This window comes from Neoarius graeffei, chromosome 1, assembly GCF_027579695.1.
Source record: "Neoarius graeffei isolate fNeoGra1 chromosome 1, fNeoGra1.pri, whole genome shotgun sequence".
NCBI lineage: Eukaryota > Metazoa > Chordata > Actinopteri > Siluriformes > Ariidae > Neoarius > Neoarius graeffei.
In genome coordinates, this window is record NC_083569.1 from 95,551,954 (window position 1) to 95,573,898 (window position 21,945).

General features: G+C 41.5%; 2 protein-coding genes across 2 annotated transcripts in view; both read left to right on the top strand.

The window, feature by feature from the left end:
* Nucleotides 1-21,945, top strand: part of LOC132885528 (obscurin-like) — a 607,458-nt gene that overhangs the window by 205,749 nt on the left and 379,764 nt on the right. The window lies entirely within an intron of this gene.
* LOC132873519 (E3 ubiquitin-protein ligase TRIM39-like) lies at nt 4,344-16,871 on the top strand. Its single transcript, XM_060909219.1, has 8 exons — nt 4,344-4,388; nt 12,447-12,997; nt 13,239-13,334; nt 13,417-13,422; nt 13,455-13,682; nt 13,771-13,930; nt 14,055-14,081; nt 15,891-16,871. Exons 1-8 carry the CDS (start codon nt 4,349-4,351, stop codon nt 16,421-16,423), a joined length of 1,641 nt encoding a protein of 546 aa, XP_060765202.1. The 5' UTR covers nt 4,344-4,348; the 3' UTR covers nt 16,424-16,871.

Below are 21,945 nucleotides of genomic sequence, written 5' to 3' on the forward strand. Positions count from 1 at the left end.
AAATGGGTCAGAAGAGGGATTTGACGGACTCAGAAAAGTCAAAAATAGTGACATATATTGCAAAGGGATGGAGCACTCTTAAAATTGCCCAGCTTTTGAAGCGTGACCATCGAACAATCAAGCGCTTCATTCAAAATAGTCAACAGGGTCGCAAGAAGCGCGTTGAAAAAAAAAGGCGCAAACTAACTGCCCGTGAACTGAGGAAAGTCAAGCGTGAAGCTGCCAAGATGCCACTCGCCACCAGTTTTGCCATATTTCAGAGCTGCAACATCACTGGAGTGTCAAAAAGCACAAGGTGTGCAATACTCAGGGACACGGCCAAGGTAACAAAGGCTGAAAAACGACCACCACTGAACAAGACACACAAGATGAAACGTCAAGACTGGGCCAAGAAGTATCACAAGACTGATTTTTCTAAGGTCTTATGGACAGATGAAATGAGAGTGAGTCTTGATGGGCCAGATGGATAGGCTCGTGGCTGGATCAGCAAAGGGCAGAGAGCTCCAGTCCGACTCAGACGCCAGCAAGGTGGAGGTGGGGTACTGGTATGGGCTGGTATCATCAAAGATGAGCTTGTGGGACCTTTTCGGGTTGAGGATGGCATCAAGCTCAACTCCCAGTCCTATTGTCAGTTTTTGGAAGACACCTTCTTCAAGCAGTGGTACAGGAAGAAGTCAGCATCCTTCAAGAAAAACATGATTTTCATGCAGGACAATGCTCCATCACACGCATCCAAGTACTCCACAGCATGGCTGGCCAGAAAGGGTCTAAAGGAAGAAAGATTAATGACGTGGCCTCCTTATTCACCTGATCTGAACCCCATAGAAAACCTGTGGTCCCTCATCAAATGTGAGATCTACAAGGAGGGGAAACAGTACACATCTCTGAACAGTGTCTGGGAGGCTGTGGTTGCTGCTGCACGCAATGTTGATCGCAAACAGATCAAAACACTGACCGAATCCATGGACGGCAGGCTTTTGAGTGTCCTTGTAAAGAAAGGCGGCTATATTAGTCACTGATTTGTTTTTTGTTTTTGAATGCCAGCAATGTATATTAGTGAATGTTGAGTTGTTATATTGGTTTCCCTGGTGAAAATAAATGAGTGAAATGGGTATATGTTTGTTTTTTGTTAAGTTGCCTAATAATTATGCACAGTTATAGTCACCTGCACACACAGATATCCTCCTAAGATAGCTAAAACTAAGAAAGCCCTACTCCAACTTCCAAAAATACTCAGCTTTGATATTTATGAGTCTTTTGGGTTCATCAAGAACATAGTTGTTTTTCAATAATAAAACTAATCCTCAAAAATACAACTTGCCTAATAATTCTGCACTCCCTGTGTATATATATATATATATATATATATATATATATATATATATATATATATATATATATATTATTTTTTTTTACAAATTTTATCAATGTCAGTTTTACTTAATAGTGTGTGCCTACATGCAATCTGAATTATTTAAACAATATTTCCACCAACTGACTCTCATTCAACAGTGAATTTCCATTGACAGACTAGTATCATTTCTCTCCTTGGGCGCTCGTCAAAGTGCCCCAGAAATGCAGCGAAATAGCCAATCATGTATGGTTGCTAGGGAAAAATAATAAATATTTGACCAATCAGCATTGCAGAATTTAATGGTTTTGGGGCGCTGGAAATTTCGCACCTGCTACAGAAAATGTGGGAATGTTTTGGTTGCTATGGTGATAAACTTGAGGTCTCAGGTGTCAGTCAGTCAGAGAGATGATAGCAACGCCGACAGCTGAGGGGCAGCTTCCACCAAATTCGGTGAGATCTTTGTTGAACTACCCTTTCGCGAAAAGGACGATGGTGGAAAAAATCCGTGTGAAGGAGCTGCGACCCGACAAGCCCGAAATAAACATCACCCAGCCAACCAAGGAGAAAGTTAAAGACTACAACAGGACTTTTTGCAGGAGTTGGTTCCAGCGCAAGTCGTGGCTGACAGGCTGTGGAACAGCCAATGCACTTTATTTCCCCTGCATCCTTTTCAGAAGTGACAGGTGTGATTTGACGTGGACACAGTCTGGACAAACTGACTTAAAGCAGCTCTCCGAATGCATCAAGAAGCATGAAAGATCAAGAATTCCCATGGGAAACTGCGTAAAGCTAGCTGTGCTCGGAAGGATTAGCATAGCGGCGCAGCTAGATGATGGGCACCACATTGCTGTCAGAAGGCACAATGAAGAGGTCAATAAAAACCGTCATATTTTATCTAAGATCATCGATTGTGTTAAATTTTGTGGTGCTTTTGAACTAGCAATGCGGGACATCTTTCTTGTCATAGTGTGTATTCACAACAAGAGTGTCAACACTGTGTTTCATTTCCCCTTTCTCTCTCGTTTCACAGAAATACATCGAGCTCAGAACACACACACCTCATTTCATAGTCACTCTCACACAGAAATCTTACACTCACTTTAGAATCAGACACACACACCACCTCTCTCTCTCTCTCTTCATACAATCACTCAGTCCCACACTCACCTTAGAAACTTTCCCCCCTCTCTCTCACTCATTCACACACACTCTCTCTCTCTCATTCACTCACACACACACACACACACACACACACACACACACTTTTGTATAGATTCAGCTGAAATCATACCCTTGCTGTAAACTTCTCTCAAGAACTTGAGTATTGTATTTGATACCGTTCCTTTCCAAAGCATAAATGGAGCCTAATATAGCTGTAAATTGTTAATTTGCTTTATCCATGAAACTGCTGATTTTCAAATCAAATCAAGTTTATTTGTACAGCGCTTTTAACAATAAACATTGTCGCAAAGCAGCTTTACAGAATTTGAACGACTTAAAACATGAGCTAATTTTATCCCTAATCTATCCCCAATGAGCAAGCCTGTGGTGACAATTTTGAGAAGGAATTTAAATTATTATTGTGGAATTGTTGTCATTTTCTGACTGTTCATTTGAATGCTTATACTGGACTAGGCAGGGAAATTTATTGGCACCCCAGCCCCACCAAGAATTGCTTTCACCAGCTGCCACTGGTATGTTCTTCAGTGAATGTTTTATAGTTCAGAGGTTTTGTCAGTGTGCAATTTATCAGGATAAACTGTACATTGTTAACATGTCAGACAGAGACAGAGTCTCTAACACACTGCTGAAACACTGACACTGAAATACAAGCTGATAAGTGTTTTTGTTGAGTTTAGTTTAAAAACTTTAAACTAAATGATCAGTGATCAGCTGAGACAACAAAGCTGAAAAACAGGTTTAAAAGGTTGCTGTGTTTTATTACAGGGGCGTAGCTGGGGGGGGGGGGGGTCGGGTGCCCGTGACCCCCCCCCCTTTGTCGGACCATACATTTTTTCAATAGCTGCATAAGAATATTAGAAAAGTGCCCACTGTAATTTTTCTAACATTTTTTTAAACTAGATTGTCACCTCAACCTCATTAGGGTTTCTATAAGCTTGACTTCCCGTGGTTTGGGTGCGAAAACCCAGTTTGTCAGAGTGTGTGTGGTAGTTCTAACATTTTTTTAAACTAGATTGTCACCTCAACCTCATTAGGGTTTCTATAAGCTTGACTTCCCGTGGTTTGGGTGCGAAAACCCAGTTTGTCAGAGTGTGTGTGGTAGAGGCGGATGTAAGTGCAGATATGTTAAATAAGACACAGTGCGATATGAGCATAAAGTGCGTGAACTGCACACAACAGGCAAACAGTCCGAAACAGCAGGCAAAGTCGTAATCAAGGAAACAGGCAGGAGGTCAATCGAGGCATGGACAGAATATCAGAGGCAAAACTAGACAAGATCAAGGGACGAGAAACAGGAGTCAAAAAAACTAGGAGATCAACAAGGACAGGAAACAAGGCTCAGTTAGGCCCACTAGATGCGCCGTAATACTTTGCCTCCTCCTTGCATGGGCGCAATCCTTAAATAGCCCAAACGTAGTTCACTGATTAAAGACAGGTGTTCTTTGTTAACGGCGCGCATGCCAGAGCTCGTTAGGCATGCGCCCAGCCCGAGGCACGCCTTCAGGTGCCTGAGCCAAGGTGCGCGGGACTGACACAGTTCTGCGCAAGCGCAACACGATCGCACTAGAAAGCATGGTCAAGCTGCCAGTGTCACTGCAGTCTTTTTAGTTGCGAATTACGAGTATTTCCCCGTTTTAATAACTCGCCATGTCAAAACAAGCAAGACTTTCCTCCTTCTTTCGATGTGAAGAGAGGTAAGCAATTTATTATATTTTTTTTTCCATCAAAGTTGCATTTTGTGGTTTCAAAGCTAAGTTTTAATGTGCTGTTTCTAGAATACAACATCAAGAAAATGTGGAAGAAAGAGCAATAATGGAAGAGCCAGTTTCTAAGCTTCCTAAAACTAGCAATGGTAATTATTTTTTGTTACATATTGTACTCAGGCTGCCAGTCAGTGTGTGCCCCCCCCCCCCCCCCGCAAAATCCTAGCTACGCCCCTGTATTAACTGCTCAAAACTAAACTGATTCCAGCATGAACACTGAAATACAAGTTAAAATACAATTATACTTCATACTTAAATGACCTAATGGTGTGTGTGTTAGAAGTACAGAGGTGATCACTGGGTGAAACATAAACACTTACTGTATTGAAACATATCAGTCAGTGAGAAACTGTGAATGATCCAGTTCCTGAGCTCAGAATTGTGAGAATGATCAGTGAAATCCTGTGTTTATTACAATCAAATAAAGATAAGAATGTTTACGTGTGTTTTTATATCACAGTCTAAATGCTTCCAGTGTCATTGCTGAGGTTTAGACTCAATAAGATCATCAGGAAGGCCGGCCATGTTGTAGGTGTGAAACTGGACTCTCGGGCAGTGGTGTTGGAGAAGAGGACACTATCTCATCTCATCTCATCTCATCTCTAGCCGCTTTATCTTATTCTACAGGGTCGCAGGCAAGCTGGAGCCTATCCCAGCTGACTACGGGAGAAAGGCAGGGTACACCCTGGACAAGTCGCCAGGTCATCACAGGGCTGACACAGACAACCATTCACACCTACGGTCAATTTAGTCACCAGTTAACCTAACCTGCATGTCTTTGGATTGTGGGGGAAACTGGAGCACCCAGAGGAAACCCACGCGGACACGGGGAGAACATGCAAACTCCGCACAGAAAGGCCCGAACCCAGACCTTCTTGGTGTGAGGTGACAGCGCTAACCACTACACCACCGTGCTGCCCAAGAGGACACTGTCCAAAATAAAAACAATCTTAGACTGCCCTTCCCACCCACTCCATGTGGTACACTGTCTTACCATGTGTACTGTATCCTAAACTCAGGTGCAAAATATGTATATAAGTATCATTGTATATAAAATCACTTCATTTTGCTTTACTTAAGTTATTGAACTTATTTAAATTTATTTAAATGTTATTTACTCTTTTTTCAGATGATTTTATCTTCGACATGTTTACTTTTTCTTTGATTCAGGAGCTTGGTAGCAAATTTGAATTTGCCTCCGGGGATGTAATTCTCGTTTGGATTCTCGTTCGGATTCTCGTTCTGATGAACACTGCAGTCAGGCCTGTGGGGTCAAACAGACTAATCAGTAACACCTCATACTGTTACATGTGTGAACTGAATAATGTGATTTCTGACTGAAAAGGTTCAAAACACAGGAGGAAGAAAATGGCTGAATCTTCATCACCAGCAAAAAAGAAAAGAAGAAGCATGGAACAACCACATTCATGCAAGTTATAAATCTCAAACATTATGTTTTATTTTTAAATCAGCTATGCAGCAGTAAGTTACTGTTTCTATCGTAATAACTAAATCACAGGGACTTTTACTGAATGGTGGATGTGTTATATCATTTAATGAAGGACTATTATGTTTTTCTGTTGACTTTATGCCACTTTTCATATTACACGTGTTATACAACCCCGATTCCAAAAAAGTTGGGACAAAGTACAAATTGTAAATAAAAACGGAATGTAATGATGTGGAAGTTTCAAAATTCCATATTCAGAATAAAACATAGATGACATATCAAATGTTTAAACTGAGAAAATGTATCATTTAACGAGAAATATAGGTGATTTTAAATTTCATGACAACAACACATCTCAAAAAAGTTGGGACAAGGCCATGTTTAGCACTGTGAGGCATCCCCTTTTCTCTTTACAACAGTCTGTAAACGTCTGGGGACTGAGGAGACAAGTTGCTCAGGTTTAGGGATAGGAATGTTAACCCATTCTTGTCTAATGTAGGATTCTGCTGTCTTAGGTCTTTTTTATCGTATCTTCCATTTTATGATGCGCCAAATGTTTTCTATGGGTGAAAGATCTGGACTGCAGGCTGGCCAGTTCAGTACCCGGACCCTTCTTCTACGCAGCCATGATACTGTAATTGATGCAGTATGTGGTTTGGCATTGTCATGTTGGAAAATGCAAGGTCTTCCCTGAAAGAGGCATCGTCTGGATGGGAGCATATGTTGTTCTAGAACCTGGATACACCTTTCAGAATTGATGGTGTCTTTCCAGATGTGTAAGCTGCCCATGCCACATGCACTAATGCAACCCCATACCATCAGAGATGCAGGCTTCTGAACTGAGCGCTGATAACAACTTGGGTTGTCCTTCTCCTCTTTAGTCCGAATGACACGCCGTCCCTGATTTCCATAAAGAACTTCACATTTTGATTCGTCTGACCACAGAACAGTTTTCCACTTTGCCACAGTCCATTTTAAATGATCCTTGGCCCAGAGAAGACGTCTGCGCTTCTGGATCATGTTTAGATACGGCTTCTTCTTTGAACTATAGTTTTAGCTGGCAACAGCGGATGGCACGGTGAATTGTGTTCACAGATAATGTTCTCTGGAAATATTCCTGAGCCCATTTTGTGATTTCCAATACAGAAGCATGCCTGTATGTGATGCAGTGCCATCTAAGGGCCCGAAGATCACGGGCACCCAGTATGGTTTTCCGGCCTTGACCCTTACGCACAGAGATTCTTCCAGATTCTCTGAATCTTTTGATGATATTATGCACTGTAGATGATGATATGTTCAAACTCTTTGCAATTTTACACTGTCGAACTCCTTTCTGATATTGCTCCACTATTTGTCGGCGCAGAATTAGGGGGATTGTTGATCCTCTTCCCATCTTTACTTCTGAGAGCCGCTGCCACTCCAAGATGCTCTTTTTATACCCAGTCATGTTAATGACCTATTGCCAATTGACCTAATGAGTTGCAATTTGGTCCTCCAGCTGTTCCTTTTTTGTACCTTTAACTTTTCCAGCCTCTTATTGCCCCTGTCCCAACTTTTTTGAGATGTGTTGTCATGAAATTTCAAATGAGCCAATATTTGGCATGAAATATCAAAATGTCTCACTTTCAACATTTGATATGTTGTCTATGTTCTATTGTGAATACAATATCAGTTTGTGAGATTTGTAAATTATTGCATTCCATTTTTATTTACAATTTGTACTTTGTCCTAACTTTTTTGGAATTGGGGTTGTAATAATAATAATAAATTCAATTTATATAGTGCCTTTCACAAACCCAAGGATGCTTTACACAGGAGTTGCAAAAAAAAAAGGCCACTTTTTTTGGATGTAAGAATGTAAGGTAATTATATAATGTAATGATGTGTTGTTAAAGGTGACAATAAATAAATAATATTGAAGTAGAATTGGGGCACAAATTATGAAATGTGACCAGAGGCAACTATAGAGTCTGTTGTGGCCCCAAGCAAAAATTTCCAGGGGGCCCTTCTGACCAGTGTTCATCACCAATATGATATAAATAATCTGACACCAACGAAAAATGTATGAAACCAAAGTTATTTAAATTCCAAATGTGAAAATACAATGGTAAAGAACAATAAAAACAATAAAAAACAAAAAGTCACAGCAGGGGGTGGCACGGTGGTGTAGTGGTTAGCGCTGTCGCCTCACAGCAAGAAGGTCCGGGTTCGAGCTCCGTGGCCGACGAGGGCCTTTCTGTGCGGAGTTTACATGTTCTCCCCGTGTCCGCGTGGGTTTCCTCCGGGTGTTCCGGTTTCCCCCACAGTCCAAAGACATGCAGGTTAGGTTAACTGGTGACTCTAAATTGACCGTAGGTGTGAATGTGAGTGTGAATGGTTGTCTGTGTCTATGTGTCAGCCCTGTGATGACCTGGCGACTTGTCCAGGGTGTACCCCGCCTTTCGCCCGTAGTCAGCTGGGATAGGCTCCAGCTTGCCTGCGACCCTGTAGAAGGATAAAGCGGCTAGAGATAATGAGATGAGATGAGATAAAGTCGCAGCAGCCTTGAAGGACCCTCGCACGTGTGGTTCCGCAACCCGGGACATTCCGCCACCCAACAAAACAGTCATATATTCATCAAATGTTCAAAGGTGATGTGCATGTTGCAAATGCCATGACTGCTTGACGGATGAGAGACAGACAGACTGTGTGTATGTGTGTGTTTCTGTGGTATAAAAATGTCCATTTATATATGTACAAAACTATACATGTATCTCCTCCTTATCTCTATCTCACACTGTAATCTTAAGTCATCTTGGCTTTCCTGTGTCTGCAGTGTGTGTACATGGAGAGTTTTCATATGTCTGCAACAAAATGCACAATGATGGCAGGTATGCACTCACTGGTGAGTGCGAGACTGGTAATTACTAGCACTGGCCACTAGGCGGTGTGCATGACTGGTAATTACTAACACAGGCCACTAGGCGGTGTGTATGACTGGTAATTACTAGCACTGGCCACTAGGCGGTGTGCATGACTGGTAATTACTAACACAGGCCACTAGGCAGTGTGTATGACTGGTAATTACTAGCACTGGCCACTAGGCGGTGTGTATGGCTGGTAATTACTAACACTGACCACTAGGCGGTGTGTGTGAGACGGGTAATTACTAGCACTGGCCACTAGGCGGTGTGCATGACTGGTAATTACTAACACTGACCACTAGGCGGTGTGTATGACTTAATTACTAGCACTGGCCACAAGGCAGTGTGTATGACTGGTAATTACTAACACTGACCACTAGGCGGTGTGTATGACAATTACTAGCACTGGCCACAAGGCAGTGTGTATGACTGGTAATTACTAGCACTGGCCACTAGGCGGTGTGTATGACTGATAATTACTAGCACTTGCCAACTAGGCGGTGTGCATAACTGGTAATTACTACCACTGGCCACTAGGCGGTGTGTATGACTGGTAATTACTAGCACTGCCCACTAGGCAGTGTGTATGACTGGTAATTACTAACACTGGCCACTAGGCGGTGTGTGAGACTGGTAATTACTAAAACTGACGACGAGGCGGTGTGTATGACTGGTAATTACTAACACTGGCCACTAGGCGGTGTGTATGACTGAATTACTAGCACTGGCCACTAGGCGGTCTGTATGACTGGTAATTACTAAAACTGACGACGAGGCGGTGTGTATGACTGGTAATTACTAACACTGGCCACTAGGCGGTGTGTATGACTGATACTTACTAGCACTGGCCACTAGGCGGTCTGTATGACTGGTAATTAATAACACTGGCCACAAGGCGGTGTGCATGACTGATAATTACTAGCACTGGCCACAAGGCGGTCTGTATGACTGGTAATTACTAACACTGGCCACTAGGCGGTGTGTATGACTGATAATTACTAGCACTGGCCACTAGGCGGTCTGTATGACTGGTAATTACTAACACTGGCCACAAGGCGGTGTGTATGACTGGTAATTACTAGCACTGCCCACTAGGCGGTGTGTCTCATCTCATTCTCATCTCCTTATCTCTAGCCGCTTTATCCTTCTACAGGGTCGCAGGCAAGCTGGAGCCTATCCCAGCTGACTACGGGCGAAAGGCGGGGTACACCCTGGACAAGTCGCCAGGTCATCACAGGGCTGACACATAGACACAGACAACCATTCACACTCACATTCACACCTACGGTCAATTTAGAGTCGCCGGTTAACCTAACCTGCATGTCTTTGGACTGTGGGGGAAACCGGAGCACCCGGAGGAAACCCACGCGGACACGGGGAGAACATGCAAACTCCACACAGAAAGGCCCTCGCCTGCCCCGGGGCTCGAACCCAGGACCTTCTTGCTGTGAGGCGACAGTGCTAACCACTACACCACCGTGCTAGGCGGTGTGTATGACTGGTAATTACTAACACTGGCCACTAGGCGGTGTGTGAGACTGGTAATTACTAACACTGGCCACAAGGCGGTGTGTATGACTGGTAATTACTAACACTGGCCACTAGGCGGTGTTTATGACTGATAATTACTAGCACTGGCCACTAGGCGGTGTGCATGACTGGTAATTACTAACACTGGCCACAAGGCGGTCTGTATGACTGGTAATTACTAACACTGGCCACTAGGCGGTGTGTATGACTGATAATTACTAGCACTATGGCACTGGCCACTAGGTGGTGTGTATGACTGGTAATTACTAATACTGACCACTAGGCGGTGTGCTTGACTGGTAATTACTAACACTGACCACTAGGCGGTGTGCTTGACTGGTAATTACTAACACTGACCACTAGGCGGTGTGTATGACTGGTGGTACACATACACGGACAAACCACAAAAAATCGACTCGATGGGTTTACCATTTTTTCTTAGGTATGGTGCTCTGCTGGAGCTCCGCTATCATTTTGTGTGTGTGTGTGTGTCTATTTGTCAGAGAGAGAGAGAGAGAGAGAGAGAGAGAGAGAGTGTGAAAGAGAGAGAGTGTGGTCATAGATGTTGCATGTGCAAGTGAGTGCATACTTGTGAGAGTGTGTGTGTATGCATAAATATGTATTTTGACTGTGTGTATGAGTGTGCACAGAATTGTATATATCAGACTCACGATATCCAATATTTTGTAAAGTTTCAGATCAATCCATCAATGAATTGAACATTTTTTCCCCATTTCCTGCTTGGCCAGATGGTGGCGCTGTGCTAGGCATCTGTGCTAGGCATCTGAATTACACATGTGAATATCATCACAATCATAATACACAATATTTTGTTGTAAAGTGTCAGATCAATCAGTTAAGGCATTGCTAATTTCTGGCACATTTCCTGCTTGGCCAGGTGGTGGCGCTGTGCTAGTCATCTGAATTACACACGTGAATATCATCACAGTCATAATACACAATATTTTGTAAAGTGTCAGATCAATCACTTAAGGCATTGCCAATGTCTGGCACATTTCCTGCTTGGCCAGTTGGTAGCGCTATAACAGGCAGGCCCATCGGGCATCAGGTTATCATAATAAGCATATCTATTGAAGTAAGAAGTGTCCAACCATACAGTCAATGCACTGTGGCTTTCTGGCACGTTTCCTGTTTATGTGGCAAGATATTAAAATCATAAGGCCACTTCAATATCTCATCTCATCTCATTATCTCTAGCCGCTTTATCCTTCTACAGGGTCGCAGGCAAGCTGGAGCCTATCCCAGCTGACTACGGGCGAAAGGCGGGGTACACCCTGGACAAGTCGCCAGGTCATCACAGGGCTGACACATAGACACAGACAACCATTCACACTCACATTCACACCTACGGTCAATTTAGAGTCACCAGTTAACCTAACCTGCATGTCTTTGGACTGTGGGGGAAACCGGAGCACCCGGAGGAAACCCACGCGGACACGGGGAGAACATGCAAACTCCGCACAGAAAGGCCCTCGCCGGCCCCGGGGCTCGAACCCAGGACCTTCTTGCTGTGAGGCGACAGCGCTAACCACTACACCACCGTGCCGCCCCACTTCAATATATTACAAGATATCAAAAATCCCTTTGCAATTTAATATCAGCGACATCTTGGCATCACATATAACAAATTTCACATGAATCTCATGAACCGTCTAGGAGGAGCATGTTAAAATTCATCATGTGTCAAAACACACATTCAAAACCCTATTCTTTCCTTGGCCAGTTGGTGGCACTATACCAGACAGGCCCATAACGGCTAAAGAGCATCAGAATCAGAATTAGAATCATGTTACAAGATATCAAGTTCAACATTCAGCAATATCTTGGCATATTATGTTATAGTATTTCAACATATTACAACATATCAAAAATCCCTTAGCAATTTAACTTCAGCAATATCTTGACATGTCTGCCAAGTTTGACATGAATCTGATGAACCATCTAGGAGGAGTACGTTAAAAATGACCATGGTAATTTCACTCCAAATGGCCTTATGACATCATCATTCCAAAGTTCTACCCATTCATTTTAATGGGAAATGGAAAAGGAGTGCTACGAAGTCCCTGGGCCATGCCCGGGGCCAAAAGTCTGTGGCTGAGTAGCAAGGACAATGACTGATTTGTATACCAAATTTCATGAGTTTTCGTGCATGGGAAATGCCTCAAATAAGGCCAAACATGGCAGAATAATAATAATAATAGTAATAATAATAATAATAATAATAATCCTTCGAAATCCAATAGGGTCTCGCGCCTACCGGTGCTCCAGCAGTCTCCTGTCTGAAGAGCAGCTGCGGTGTTCGATCTGTCTGGATGTGTTCACTGATCCACTCACCACTTCATGTGGGCACAACTTCTGTCAGAGCTGCCTTACACAGTGCTGGGAGAAGAGTCTACACTGTTACTGTCCATTATGTAAAGAGAAATTCACCAAGAAACCTAAACTGAAGATTAATACAACACTGAGAGAGGTTGCAGATCTCTTCAAGAAGAAACGTGGAGTTCTTTGTGATGTCTGCACTGGAGAGAAGCTGAAGGCCCTGAAATTCTGTCTGGATTGTGTTCTGACTTTGTGTAAATCTCATTTAGAACCTCATAATCATGTTCCAAGACTTAAGGAACACAAATTAATAAACCCTGTGGAGAACCTGGAGGACTACATATGCCAGAAACATGAGAGACCTCTGGAGTTGTTCTGTAGAGATGATCAGACGTGTGTGTGTCAGTTCTGCACTGAAGAAGACCACAAGAATCACAACACTGTTCCTATAGAGGAGGAGAGTGGAGAGAGGAAGGTGAGAAACACAGATTCACATCAACTTTAGACATTATAGAAAATACAAGTTAATGTATCCAGTAGTAGATCAGACTGTAAGATTTTGTCTTCAAATTCCAAGACTAATTCCAAGGAAATCATTGATTGATCTTAATAATAATTTATAACTGAAACATTGTTTGTTTTTCACCATGTATAGGGAAAAATATAACTATTTAAAAAGCACGAGGCCGGTTATTTATCTTCTGCTCTGTCCTCAGACTCAGCTGGGGAAAACACAGACAGATGTGCAGCAGAAGATTCAGGTCCGACTGAAGAAGATCCAAGAGATCAAACACTCAGTAGAGCTCAGCAAAGTGTGTGGAAAATAGTTTATGTATTGTTTGCTTGAATCTGTAGAAATTAACTATCTGCAATAAATATTAGTTCATTATTCAGTGTGATGTAAAGAAAGTGAAAATGTGTTGCTCCTTTAGAGAAGCAAAGAGAAAGCAGACAGTGTTGAAGTCTTCACTGCTCTGATTCGCTCCATTGAGAGAAGTCAGGCTGAGCTGCTCGAGGTGATGGAGGAGAAGCAGAGAGCAGCAGAGAGGCAGGCTGAAGGACTCATTAAAGAGCTGGAGCAGGAAATCACTGTGCTAAAGAGGAGAGACACTGAGCTGGAGCAGCTCTCACACACTGAGGAGCATCTCCACCTCCTACAGGTCAGTGTTCCTCTCTCTGCTCACTGGCAATGCAGAACATCACAGAACAACACTCACCATGCTGAGGGATTTCTCCTCTCTCCTGTAGATTTACTCCTCCGTGTGCAGCCCTCCACACACCAAGAACTGGACTGAGATCAGTATTAACACTCGTCTGAGTGGGGACACTGTGAGGACAGCTCTGTCTCAGCTTCAGCAGACTCTGAATGAGAAACTCACTAAAACACTCAATAAGTTAAAGGAAGCAGGTGAGAAACTTTTGTATTATAGTGATCATGAAATTTGTTTTATTGTTGGCTTTGAGTCAAATCCTGCAATAAAACCATCTGAAATCTAATGAAAGTGCTGTTTTGTTGTAATTCGTTTCCACAGAACTGAAGAGGATTCAGCAGTATGCAGGTACAGTGAGGTTTCTGTTTCCTCTCATATTAAAATGTACAGATCATCATTACACCACTACATCATCAGACTTGGTTTCATCTGTAGATCTCTCCAGCTAAAAGGAAGTCTTAAAGAGTCTCTCATTATCCTCCTCACTACAGCTCCCTATTACTGCCTGCACTCAAGCCCTTCAACCCTTTTCTACTTTAGAAACACTGATCTGCTTCTTACATTCCAGTCATAAAGTAATGCAGGAAATGTGTCTGTTTGGACAGAGATTAGGCAAGGCAAGGCAAGTTTATTTATATAGCACATTTCATACACAGTGGCAGTTCAATGTGCTTTACAGAAGTAAAAGCAAAACAGTAAACAATAGAGAATAAAATTACATAAAATAAATGGGAAAAATATAATAAGAATTAAACAATAGTAGAAATAAAATAATAAAATGAAGTAGAAGTTCAAATAGGGTGAGAAAAAAAACAGCAGAATAAAATAGAATAAAAGTTAAGTAAAATTTGAAACATGCAGAAACTGTAAAAGTACAGATTATAAAAACATATAAAGAAGACAATATTAATTATTTAACAGAAAGCATCTGAAAACAGCTTGGTCTTTAACCTAGATTTGAAGCTGCCAACAGCAGGAGCATTTTTAATGTCCTCTGGCAGTTGGTTCCATAGCTGTACTGCATAGTAGCTAAAAGCTGCTTCACCATACTTTGTTTTAACAACAGGTTTTAATAGTAAATTTTTCTGTTGCGATCTGGTAGATCTGATTGGGTTAGGTCGCTGCAACATATCAGAGAGGTAATTGGGCCCTGTACCATTTAGAGATTTGTACACCAGCAGCAATGCTTTAAAGTCAATTCTGTAGCTTACTGGAAGCCGGTGAAGGGACCTTAGAATTGGAGTAATGTGCTCTGTTCTTTTTGTTCGTGTGAGAACCTTAGCCGCTGCATTTTGCACCAGCTGAAGTCGTTTGATGGTCTTTTTTGGCAGGCCTGTGAAAAGGCCATTGCAGTAATCAACCCTACTGGAGATGAAGGCATGTATCAGTTTTTCCAGATCATTTTTTGACACAAGTCCTCTTAGTTTGGAAATGTTTTTTAGGTGATAGAATGCCGTTTTAGTGATTGCTTTCATGTGACTGTCAAAGTTTAGCTCGTTGTCAATGAAAACACCAAGATTTTTAACCATTTCTTTAGTTTTAATCCCTTTTGTGTCAAGAATACTGGTAATCCTGAGTCTTTCATCTTTTTTTCCAAATAGAATTACTTCTGTTTTATCTGAGTTCAGCTGAAGAAAATTGTGACATCCAGTTGTTGATTTGATCGATAAAGATTAACTTTATTCTGTATTTTATAATCGCAGTTAGAAAAGAATTTTTTAAAAATGCAGTTTGTCTCAATCATGGACATTAGAGTGGCGTGTTCTCTTCCAAAAGCTAAAACTTACCAGATATTTATCACTAGAGACACTCGCTGACCTTATATTGTTCATCAGGATCAAGTTTTTCTCAAATGTTTTTCTCTCACGGTCTGTGACTCTTTCTATGGATTACCTGAAGAACAAAAATTACAAACACAAATCACTATAGTAAAGTTTCAGAAGGAAAACATTTTATATTTCTCATTTTTGACAGGCTCCGATCATAAACTGTACAAGTTTTCTCTTTTTACAAGAGACCATTTAAAAATGTTGAATTATTTAATCTTCTATAAATCCTCTTATAAATCCGAATGAATCTGATCCACTGGATGATGATTTAATCTTTTTTTTTTTTTTTACCTGCATACTCATATCACACACTGTGTGTTTCTCTCAGTGGATGTGACTCTGGATCCTGATACAGCTCATCCCAAACTCATCCTGTCTGCTGATGGAAAACAAGTGACATGTGGAGACAAACGACAGAAACTCCCTAATACACCACAGAGGTTTAATCAGTATCTTGGTGTTGTGGGAAAGCAGAGTTTCTCCTCAGGGAGATTTTATTATGAGGTGCAAGTCAGAGGGAAAACTAAGTGGTTATTAGGAGTTGTGAGTGAGAACATTAACAGGAAGGGGTGGATTACACTGAGACCTCAGTATGGATTGTGGACTGTGGGACTGGGTGGTGAGAATGAGTACTGGGCTTTTGCTGAGCCCGCTGTCCGCCTCCCACTGAGAGAGAAGGTGGAGACGGTGGGGGTGTTTGTGGATTATGAGGAGGGTCTGGTCTCCTTTTATGATGTGAAGTCCAGATCTCATATCTACTCTTTCATTGGTCAGTCTTTCACTGAGAAACTCTATCCATACTTCAATCCTGAAGATTCAGCCCCACTGATCATCTCTCCTGTATCTGTAACGCGGCTGTGACAGACCAGACACTCGCAGATGTTCGATGAACTGAAGGTTTTAATGAGAGAAGGGTAATCCAAAAACAATGTACAAAAACCAGGCCAGGTCAAAACCGAGAAATCCAAAACATTAACAAGGGCCAGACAAAACGTGATCAGAAAACGGGCAATAGCCGAAGAACCGGAAATCAAGAGAGACGGGCAATCAAAACACAGGGCCAGGCTAAACGGGGGCAAAAAACGGAAAGCAAAAAGGGTCATACACAGAGAAACAATCAGGTGACCCACTCCTACGAAGTGGTTCCGGGTTGAACTGACGGCGTGCACGTGGTAGTAACTGGTGCGTGAGGGGGATTATGGGAAATGGAGCCCTGTGGGTTGAGGCAGACGGAGGGTGAGCCTGGAAGCGTGACAGTATTAAAGACTTAATGAATTTTCACCTCATGAATTAAGTCATCTATTAGATCGTGAGAATAAACAAATATTTTACTTTTTCTTGTTAATTTTAGAAAAAAAAACATTTTCCCCTTTAAAGTGCTGTACAGTTTATTTTAATACCTGGGTTTTGTTTTTTGCAGAAACAAATAATTTTAAATCCTACAGTCTGTTTTTACACATGTTGATTGTGGAACTTTGTCATTACAAATCAAATATTAATAAAGATTATTTACAGTTCACACTGAGTTTTACTGCAGAATTTAATCTGATCAATAAAATGCATTAAATTCAGCTGCTGATGTCTGTGTAAATAAAACCAAACAAAACGGTGTTTCCAGGGGTTAAATTGGGATTGGTTATGTGGGGGGGCTCTGCCTCGTACCCGCCCCTGCCCCCGCCGCCCTGCCCCAATATACTTTTTGGAAAATAACCCTCTAATTTGATAACCATATCATATTGCACAGAGATATACACCTTATCTGTGTGTTGTAGGCCTATGTGTGTCTTGTAGTGCCCCCCTACACATTATGGCAGTTTGAATGTAGATTGGTTGGCCAATGTAACAGATTGTACAGGTTGTTGTACATTGGTTTGAAGGAAATGATTAGTGGGGGGTCTGGGGGTCCTCCCCCAGAAGTTTTTTATTATCATACATGTTATTTGCTGAATTCTGGTGCATTTTAATAAGTTGTTAGCTGACTTTACAGAGGTAGGTTGAGCAATATCATGTTAAATCTTGTCACATGCCTACAGGTGAAAAATGTGAAGGAGAAATGTTCAGTGAGAAAATTTGAAGGCTTGCACAATCTTAAACCAAAACAGTTGATTTATTTTGGAGGATAAATGTTAAATATGCCAAAACACTGTCAGTCAAATTGTCAATCAAATATATTCATGCAGTGAATGCAACCAAATACAAACAACACTATAACATTGGAAGCATTTATTATTATTGTTATTATTATGTATTCAATTATTTATTTGGCATGTGGTGCTTTTTGTATTGTCTAGAACGTACATAAGATGAGCATATTATAGCAGCAAAATAGAAGCACAATCATTTGAATGCAGCAAAAGTTTTGCTGCATTCAAATGATTGTGCTTCTATTTTGCTGCTATAATATGCTCATCTTATGTACGTTCTAGACAATACAAAAAGCACCACATGCCAAATAAATAATTGAATACATAATAATAACAACAATAATAATTACACTAATACACTAATAATATTAACAATAAATAATAATAAATTAACATTAAATTAAATATTAACAATAAATAATAAAACACTAATATTAACAATACAGTGAACATAATCATATTTTTTATTATTAAAAACAAAATATCAAATAATACTGAAGAGGGGAAAAAATAATACTGATCTAAATATGTTGTGTTTTTATTTTTAGACAGTATGTGTTTTGCTAAACACATACTGTCTAAAAATAAAAACACAACATATTTAGATCAGTATTATTTTTTCCCCTCTTCAGTATTATTTGATATTTTGTTTTTAATAATAAAAAATATGATAATGATTATGTTCACTAGCTAACTTTAACTGACATCTCCCCCTTCCCCCTGGCTAATTTCTGTCGATAACTGGGGACTATGGAAATTGAACTCGCCAAATGCACAGACAGTTCGTTCAAGCACCTCTGATGGATTAGGATCGTATGCAGGTAAAAGGGGAGACGGTGTACGGAGAAAATTATAAACAAGTCACAACGCTGAAACACAAGCCCAAAAACCCGCAAACCACGACTTCTGATTTTTTTTTAAAGCGAGCTCACAAAAAAAGAAACCCCAAAGTCGCTTATAAAAAGCGGAATTGGCAACCCACGCAGTGTTCCAGAAACCAGAATCTCTGATCGCAAGTTCTGTTCTAAATAGCTTTGACAGGTCGTCTTGTTATCAGGAAAACTATGATCTATCTCATAAAAGTCATGGGTTTATTGATTAATAAAACGATATTTAATTATTCAGAACTGAAAATCGTGAAAAGGGTTTGTTGCTTTTGATGTGTGCGTGATCATATGCCATCCGCTCCGAGCTTATGTGCCGGGGCTCAGCCCCGGACAGCCCCGGCCCAATTTAACCCCTGGGTGTTTCTCCTTCAAACCTCTTCAAACACAAACAAACTTATATTTTATTTCTAAATAAAAGGGTCAGCACTGTGATGACCTGGCGACTTGTCCAGGGTGTAACCTGCCTCTCGCCCATCGTCAGCTGGGATAGGCTCCAACTTGCCCATGACCCTGCACAGGATAAGCGGTTACAGAAAATGGAGGGATTTTATATATATCTAAGAGAACATTGCCAACTTGGTGTTATGGGTGACAGTTGAAATAATTCTGACTGCATGATCAGGGAGTAACAGTGAATTGAGCGAGCACAGGGAAAACAACATTGTGCTGTCCTTACTGCAATGTAGCAACTGTAGCTCTACAGCCAGTTAAACGCTGATGCAATGATGAGGAGTCTGTGATGTAGTTAACATTGACGTTGTTTACTAGGGTTGGGTATTGAAAGGGTTTCATTCGATACCAGTGCCAAATCGATACTTTCAAAACGGTGCCGGTTCCTAAACGGTATTTAAATCGTTACTTTCAAAAAAAAAAAAAGCAGCACAGTCACACAGAATTTGTAATGAAGCAATGACTTTTTATTCCTAAGGCAAAGTCCAAGGTCAAATTGAACAACACCACATTACTTTAAATCCCTTAAATAATAAATAAAGATAAAAGAAAACAAATTCACATTGTACTGTACTTCAACAATTGTACACAACTGTACATTAACTTATTCTAATGACTAACAATGCCAGGGCATATGGAACAGGATAATGAAATGCCAAATGTTCCATGAAATGAAAGGCGTAACTAGAAAGATCACAAAATATAAATTAATTTAAAATATCAATTAATTCATTAATTTATTTTGAACATGCTACATAATGCTGTTCTCATAAACTCCGCATTTAGGACTATCGTTATTCGTACGCTGAGCTGTTTTTTGCTACCGACTAAACGGCAACATTTCATAGGCTTACAACCAGAGTTGGGGCGGCACGGTGGTGTAGTGGTTAGCGCTGTTGCCTCACAGCAAGAAGGTCCTGGGTTCGAGCCCCGGGGCCGGCGAGGGCCTTTCTGTGTGGAGTTTGCATGTTCTCCCCGTGGGTTTCCTCCGGGTGCTCCGGTTTCCCCCACAGTCCAAAGACATGCAGGTTAGGTTAACTGGTGACTCTAAATTGACCGTAGGCGTGAATGTGAGTGTGAATGGTTGTCTGTGTCTATGTGTCAGCCCTGTGATGACCTGGCGACTTGTCCAGGGTGTACCCCGCCTTTCGCCCGTAGTCAGCTGGGATAGGCTCCAGCTTGCCTGCGACCCTGTAGAAGGATAAAGCGGCTAGAGAGAATGAGATGAGACAACCAGAGTTGAACGCATTTAATGCGATTGATTCGTTGTGCCTTCTTAACGTGTACAAGTACAACACTTGCTCATCAAATATGACTTACCTAACCTGTCAGCCTGACAAACGCATTTTCACACAAGCTGTGAGACTGCATCTGTGCTACTTGAAACATTTACGCCTACATTTAACAATAGGAATTAGCATGCATCAATTGTTTAGCAGTGTTAAAAAAATACTCACTTGAAGAACAAATGCTGCTATTATCATCATCATCATCATCATCCAGTATGTCCACGCTAGCTGGGCTGGGAGCTCCATCGCTTGGGCTGGGCATAGGGACTCCCACATCGGATGCTTCCGATGTACTTGCTATAGAGTGCTTCGAGGTCAGCGCGCACCCGGCGGCAGCCATATTGGAAGTCAAAGCGCGCTGTGTCGGTGCATTGTTGTTGTCCAGCGAAGCAAAAAGGGGTGGCAATGCCGAATACGTGTGTCATTGTTGGCTGTAGTAACCGAGGGGAAAAGGGTGGCAAAAGCTTCCACAGACTCCCCAAAGTCGTGACTAACCAGGGAATTGCAGCACAGGAGAAAAGCGAGCGGAGGAGACGACAGGGGCTGGCTGCCATTAACCGATCAAATTGAGGACAACTTGACTGTATCTGGATTTGTTCTGATCACTTTGTGACCGGTAGGTTAATGTCTTGAATTTCATAGTTACTAAAATAGTTATTTTAATTTCATAGTTACCGGTAGCATCCAGTATGCCAGCTGTTGTGTGACCGTTGTTCTTTCCCTCAGTCTCGTGGCCGCTTCAACATAAAACCACAGGGAAGCAACATGGGAGCAACATTCCCCAAGTCCAGCAATGCAGTTGCAATATGCACACAAAATAGCATGTCTCTTGTCAAATATTATCCAGGGGTGTAGACTAGGCTGGGATAGACTGCGAATGTAATGCTGTGTTCATGTGCTATGGGAAGATGATATTTTCCAGTTGGGAAGTGGTATTTACCAGTGTGTTGTGTTCACATGCTTTTATTGTTGTTGACAAATTAAAGATGGTGGACCAGATTCAGAATCAGGCCTGTTATTTGGCTAAAACAATTAGATATATTACATTACACATATTATATTACACTTATTAATGACGCAACATTGCATAGACACCAAAAACTACCCACTAGTACTAGTAAAAAAAAAAAAAAAACTTTAGTAGCGTACAATGCTAAGTGTCTTGTACCGCTCGCCGCCATGTTGAAAAGGTTAAAGTTCATCTCATCTCGGCAACTCGTGTATCAAAATTTTCTACGAGTTGCCCAGTGGAAAATACCACAAGAGGGGGCGTTCATGTGTGCTTTCCATGTCGGCGTTTGGTATTTACCATAATTCCTATAGCACATGAACGCACCATAACACTTTCCCTCTGATCACTTTTGTCTCTCCGTCTTCAGCAGTAAACACCGACACATCACGGACCCAACCGGACACAAATCTATCGTATGCTTCCATACTTTTGTAGTTCTGGAAATCCTTTAGTTCACAAAATGGACTTGGGTGAAACACTAGATAGTTCACAAGATCTATGCATGTTAAATGCGGCAACAAGCTGGGGTCAGCTTTCCATTCCTTCTCACTAACAGTGTATGGATCTACATTCCCAATGAAACGTATCTTCTCAGCATAAC